The following is a 6,948-nucleotide window of genomic DNA, read 5'->3' as shown; positions in this document are numbered from 1 at the left end:
CCCAGGAGTTGGAGGTTGCTGTGAGCTGTGATGTCACAGCACTCTACCCAGGGGGACAGCTTGAGGCTCTGTCTCAAAAAAAAAAAAAAGAAAGAGATGTTTATTGTAAAAAAAATGCAAATGAGCATAAAGGAGAAAAAATCACCTGTAACCCCACTGTTAACATTTTGTTCTATATACTCCCTGTCCATTTTAAGCTTATACATATTTTTTGTTCTTATAAAAATAAATGATAGTGTTTTGTAACCTGTTTTCATCTAATATATTGAGAACATGTTTTCATGCCATAGTCTTTTCTTTCCTCTTTTCTTTTCTTTCCTTTCCTTTCTTTCTTTCTTTCTTTTGAGACAGATTTTCACTTTGTCCCCCCAGGTTGAGTGCTGTCCTGTCATAGCTCACAGCAACCTCCAACTCTTGGGCTCAAGCGATCCTCTTGCTTCAGCCTCCTAAGTAGCTGGCACTATAGTTTTTTTTTAAGTAGAGACAGGGTCTTGCTCTTGCTCAGGCTGGTCTCTAGCTCCTGAGCTCAGGCAATGGCCTCAGCTTCCCATAGTGTAAGGATTACAGGCATGAGCCACTGCACCCAGCCCATACATACTCTTATACATTTCTTATTTTTAATTGTGCTGATGATTGTATATATTTAACTATATGATGTGCTGTCCCTTAGCCCAACTTCTATTATTAGGCTTTTTGTTGTTTTTGTTTGTTTGAGTTGGTGTTTTTCTTTTATTATAAACAATACTGTGGTGAACCACCTTATGGCAAATCTTTGCAACATCTATAACTGTTAGGACAAATTCTTAGAAATGGGATTTCAGAGTCTAAGAGTAAATATAGTATGAATATTTTTTGAAGAATTTTACTGAATTATCCTTCAGAAAGTTGAACTGAGGTCCTCCCAAGTTATGTTTTTAACAAATGCATGACTAACAATTGTTGCATAAATTTATATAAAAAGTCAGGATGATTATATTTATGATCCATGTGATATAATTTATTTCTTACAGGGTCACAAGATGCTGCTCATGATCTGGATACACTGAAAAAGCACAAGGTAAAAAAATGCTTTAAGTCTGACACCTCATATAGGAAGAATTTTGTTACATTTATTTAGGAGAAACTGTATTGATTCATCTTTGGTACATTTCAGAGTTTTCTTTTTCTTTTTCTGAGACAGAGTCTCACTATGTTGCCCTCCATATAGAGTGCCATGGCATTACAGCTCACAGCAACCTCAAACTCTTGGGCTTAAGAGATTCTTTTGCCTCAGGCTCCTAAGTAGCTGGTACTACAGTCACCTGCCACAATGCCTGGCTGTTGTTCTGTTGCAGTTGTTTAGCTGGCCCAGGCCAGGTTCGAACTTGCCACCCTTGGTATGTGGATAGCACAGTAACCACTGTGCTGCAGGCACCAAGCCATATTTCAGAGTTTAAATGGTAACATTTTGGCTATCAAATTAATAAAGTTGCAAAAATAATTGCACCTAATTCATATTTGTGGATCTATATTCCATCTTTCCAATTTTATTTTCTTCTCAATCTCCTTCATATACCCTCATGAACCTGACCTTGGAGGCATATCTTTCCTGCTTCTGCTTATACAGTTCCTCTGTGTGGGACAGACTTTCTCATTCCTGCTTGTCAAAGACCTACCTATGTCTTCAGCCCCAACTCATGTACCACCTCTTCTCTAATGCCGTTTCTTCCCACCCTCCTCCATGCAACTGATACGGTTTGTTACTTATTTTGACATTTACTCAAAATAATTTTTAGCCATCTACCATTTTGTCAAGCATTGTTTCAGCTCATGGAATTGCTATGGTTGGAAGAGAGCAAGAGGTTCCTGTTCACTTGAAGCTTGTGATCTGAGGGGCAGAGAAAAGAGAGAGAGAAAAAGCAACTACAGGACAGCGTATCGTGTGCTTTGAAGGGAACCTGCAGGGTGTTACTGGAGGGCACAAGAGATGATGCCCTTACTCCATGTTTGTTTTGTTTTGTTCTGTTCTGTTTTTGGATAGGAGGGGCAGGTCAAGGAAGGCTTCCTGAAGGAAGTGATATTAAAGTTTGGGTCTGAAGGAGATGGGGAGGGAGCAGACAGAAGAGTATTCAGATTGAAAAAAAAAGGCCTGTGTGAAAGCTCAAAAGTAAGAAAAAGGCTGCTGCTTTCAAAGACAGAGAAGTTCAGTAATCCCGGAATAGAGAGTATGAAAAAGAAGGTGGTACCAAGAGAAAGCCCAGAGAGGTCAGCATGAGCCAGATCACAAAAGGCCATGTAAACCAAGGAAATTGTTTGGATTCACTCTAAAAGACAGTGAAAAGCCCTTGAGAGAGGTTTACCCAGGTAAATAATAGGATCGAATTTGCATTTAGATTGGAAGGTTGCTGGAGTAGAGATGGAGAGAGTTTAACTGGTCCTAACTGAAAGCTACTAAAGCTATTGCAGTAATCTTAAAAATTGTGATGGATGTGTTAGTTCAATGTAAGCATTTCACATTGTATATCAAATCAGTACACTGAACCCCATAAATGTGTCAATGTACACAGTTATGATTTAATAAAAACAAAAAAATAAAAAAGATATGGTGGCTTAGTTTGGGATGCAGTAGAGAGACAGAAAAGTGGATGATGGATTTGAGGGGGTTTTGTAGAGGGCAGAATTATTGCAATTTAGTGATTGATTACTTATGAAGCAGGAAGGAAAGAGGCTGAGGAGCAGGAATAATCGAAGCTGATACCTAGTTTTCTATGGTAACCAGGTAGGGTTTGTGTCATTACATGAGATAGGGGACCAGATAGAAGGAACAGGTTTGGAGGTAAAACAGTGAGCTCACTTTTGAACATTTTTAATTTCAGGTGCCATGGATCATCACAGCAAAGTTGTTTAGTAGTGTGGCTATGTGGGGTCTGAAGTTCAGAAAAGAGATATAAACGTAGATTTAGGAATCTTCAGCTTCTAAGTAGTGATTGAAATCATTGAAGTAGATTAAATCACCTGGGGAAAGGTAGAAGGAAAGTAGGGAAGAGGGCCTATAACAGAACTGTATGCCAACCTATAAAGAACAGGCAGAGGAAGGAGAGTCTGCAGTGGGAGAGGAGGTCATAAGATCAAAACACGTGTCATGGAAACCAGGGAGGGAAGAGCGGTTAAGGAGGAGAAAGTCAACAGTATTAGATGCTGTGAAAGTTTCAGTACAGTTGGGACTAAATTATGCCTGTTGGACTTCGTGACAAACTGGTTGTTAGTGCTTTTGGTGGGAAAAGAAGCTAAAGCCAAATTTGGAGGCCAAAGCCATATTTTAGAACATTGAGAATGGAGGGGCAGTGGGGAAGTGATGGCAGCCAAAGAAAAGAGAAAAGATGGATGTGATCTACAGATGATGTTGTGATCAGGGGAGGGAGATGGGGGAGTTTTGAGCATGTTTAAAGGTTGATTATAGAGAAGAGAATTGAGGATAAAGAAAAGCAAGAATTATGGACCAAACATAGAACTAGAATGAGCCTTATGAATAGAAAAGGAAGTTGTAGATAATGGACAATAGCTCAGTAGGTAATGAGTGAAGACAGGAGGGGGCTAATAGATTAAAAGAAAGTAAAACAATGGAATTGATGTTTCTTGTGAGGTCTAGTGTGAATAACTGAATGAAAGAAAGAGCTGTGAAGATAAGACTGCTATGCCTAAATTGGTTGAATCAGAGCTGGAGGAGTGAAGTAATGATGAAAGTTGCTGGAGATAAGGTGGGCTGGAGACTGTTAAACCCAAAGGGAAATTGATGTCAGCTAGAATTATGGTAGGACTTGGGGTAGGATTCAGCAGACTGAGAGGTACCCAAGGGAGATAGGGGGTGAAAGGTGGAAGGATCAGTTTGTAAGAACTCCAATGAGCAAGGATTTTTACTGTAGGGTGGAAAAGATGTGATTTCATAGACGCAGGGAATAGCCAGAAAGACTGCAGCTCTGACTCTCGCCCACAGGACAGATGGGGTATGTGAGAATGAAGAGTCTTTACTTGAAGGAGTATGGTAGTATAACATTCATACCTTACTCCCTTGTCCTTTCAGAAAATATTAAGCACCTATTTTATGCCAGTCCCCTTTCTACGTACAGAAAATAGGGAAATTAATAAGCAATAAAGTCCCTACTGTTAAAATATGATACTTTCAGAGGAGAATATATTCCCTATCTAAATTAAAGCATTAAAACAAGGCAGTGAGAGAAGTGGCAGGGGCGAGGGTGTATCACTGGTTACACCAGGCCTCTCTGAGCGTGATGTTTCCACTGGGGCCTGTGGGGCCTGTGACAGAGTTAGCGATGCTTAGATGGAGAAAGAGCACTGCAGACTGAGAAAACAGCAAATGTGGAGGCCCGGGGCCTGGAGGGGCAAGTTCAGCATTCCATTCCTCCTCTTGGCCCCACACCACTTTGTTCTTCTCCTCACTCTTAACCTTTTCTGTCTTATTCCCATCAGTGAACATATTTTCCCCTTTTGTATTTTTTTTTAGCAAGTTTTTAGAGGTCAAGGCTTTGTCCTATTTATCTTTGTCATCCACAGCTCTGAGAAAAAAATTTGATTGCATTGAAGATAAAAAATTTTATGTGATAAACACAATCATTTTTTGCAAGAAAAGAACTGTGTACTAACCAATTCATTAACTAGTTTGATATTTTTACTTGCTAAATTACTGACTTGTGTTTAAACTGGACTCTCCTTGGTTTGTTATAATAATTGCTGTCTGACAACAAGAAATAATGGCCTTGAATTGCATAAGGATATGAGAATCACTATTTCCTAACAGGAACCCACTTATATCTATATTTTAACAAAGGTAGAATAAGTTTCAAAGTTCTTACTTACACAAAATTAATATTGCTCAGGGTAAAAATGACAAATGGAACGCAGGGAAGTTTGCGTTGGCAAACGTTTTCTATTAGGTCTCCTCTCTTATGATACGTTAGTTCAAATTGGGCTTCCTGGTGATATGAAACTAGTAGCTGTTTAAAAGATTCTGCTGTCTCCATACACACTGACCCTGTTAATAATGCCCAGAGGAAGCAAAGCTAAACTAAACTACTGATGGGGGGTTCCCAGAAAAACTGAAGATGCTGCAAAACAAAATCATTGATTTAAATACATGGCACATTTCAAAATGATATCCTTGAATTTAAATAAAATATCATAACCAGGAGAAATTCTGTTTGTGGAAGACCATTTTAGAAATTGCTATTGAAGTTTAATTTTAATGTTTAGAGTTGGTAATAATGGTTTCTTTATAAATAAAGTGTTCCTTGAGAGCCTGGTGTGTGGCTAATAAAATGCTATGGAGACTAGAAAACTAAGCGTAACATATTAAATGTTCCAAGTTACTTTTTGTAGCATTGTTCTTTGTACAAAAGTATTGCAAACAACCCACCTATTCATCAGTAGAGAACTGGCTAAATAAGCAGTGGTACACCCACACCATAGAATACTGTACAGAATAAAAAAGAACACAAAGAAGAATCTCCATATATTGATATGAAGAGATCACCAGGACATATTTTAATAGAGAAAAAACCCCAAGGATGTTGCCTTTGTGTAAGAAAGTCAATAAATAGAATATTTTCATGAAGTAATTTTCAAAGATTATATAAGAAACCCACAAAGGTAGTTATTATTAGGGTGGGAGATAGTAGACAGAGAGCAAGACTTTTAATCTTTTCTTTTTATAATGTTTTGATTTTTGAACCAGTTAGAAAATTTTATTCCAGTAATGCCTAAATGTGAGGATTAAGTGAGGTAATTTGTATGCTTGGCATGTACTAAGTACTCAATAAAGAGGTTATTCTCACTATCCCTGTTATGAAGGGCACCCCATCCAAGGGCAATCATCGTTAGAAGCTCCATAACTAAGTTTTAGAAGTATGAGTATAAGAAGGGTTTTTCTTCCTGGAGACAGTCTCATTTTCTTGTCCTTGGTAGAGTGCTGTGGTGTCATAGCTCCCAGCAACCTCAAACTCCTGGGCTCAAGTGATTCTCTTACCTCACTCTCCTGAGTAGCTGGGACTACAGGTGCCAGCACAATGCTCGGCTATTTTTAGAGACAGGGTCTCACTCTAGCTCAGACTGGTCTCAAACTTGTGAGCTCAGGCTGTCCACCTGCTTCGGCCTCCGAGAGTGCTGGGATTATAGACATGAGCCACTAGACCAGCCTCAGAGGGTTTTTAGGCTGGGTCCTCCATCACCACTACCTTTGACTCAGTATAGTCCTTGTCAGTCAGGACCATTCAGTCAGTACACATCTAAATTGCATTTCCAACCAGCTAAACCACCTAGACCTTGGGTAGTTTAATAATCCATAGTATTTGTAAAGTGCTCTTACCTTTCAACATGTTTCCCCAAGACTCTCATTTGATCTTCTCCATAATCCTGTAATACATAGGGAAATATGTAAGGCCATTAATGATACACACACACATAAATCCTATAGTAAGATCGCATTTCTGATCTTTTTGGAACCTAGAATATAGCTGTAAAGACAAAGCAAACATATCAATACATTGGAAGATATGTAATTAAGAGCAGAATACATTGGAAGATATGTAATTCAGAGCATCAGTACATTGGAAGATATGTAATTAAGAGCAGAATCTTACAGTACAGTCCTAGCAAGGAGAGCACTCGGTTGGGAGAGTGATGGGGTGTCAGATCAGACTTCACTGGAGAAAGCAGAAGGACATTTCAGACTTTCTCTTTTGAAAATACTCTCCCTTCTTTCTAGTTGTTCCTATCTCCTCTCTTTTGAGAGTCTTTTACAAGTAGACATCCGAGTTTTTTTTCTCATTTTTCTTATACAAAGCAGGAAGGCTTTGTATATAAATGACAGTTGGCTCTCTCTTTGTGAAGCCTGGGTTCAGGAGTGTCTCAGTCAATATGCATTTGGTTCTGAGCCCAAGAAACCAATTTGAGCAA

At 38.9% G+C, this 6,948-nt stretch overlaps 1 protein-coding gene across 1 annotated transcript in view; it reads left to right on the top strand.

Moving 5' to 3' along the window:
- DUSP19 (dual specificity phosphatase 19) overlaps positions 1 to 6,948 on the top strand; it is an 18,924-nt gene that overhangs the window by 4,069 nt on the left and 7,907 nt on the right. Inside the window, exon 2 of the mRNA XM_003791516.3 lies at positions 1,011 to 1,057. Coding sequence (XP_003791564.1) covers positions 1,011 to 1,057 — 47 coding nt within the window. The remainder of the gene's footprint in view (positions 1 to 1,010; positions 1,058 to 6,948) is intronic.

Source organism: Otolemur garnettii, unplaced genomic scaffold (assembly GCF_000181295.1).
Source record: "Otolemur garnettii isolate 467f Iridium unplaced genomic scaffold, OtoGar3 scaffold00048, whole genome shotgun sequence".
Lineage (NCBI taxonomy): Eukaryota > Metazoa > Chordata > Mammalia > Primates > Galagidae > Otolemur > Otolemur garnettii.
Note: the sequence above shows the minus strand (reverse complement) of the source record. Positions and strands in the feature narration are given on the sequence as shown.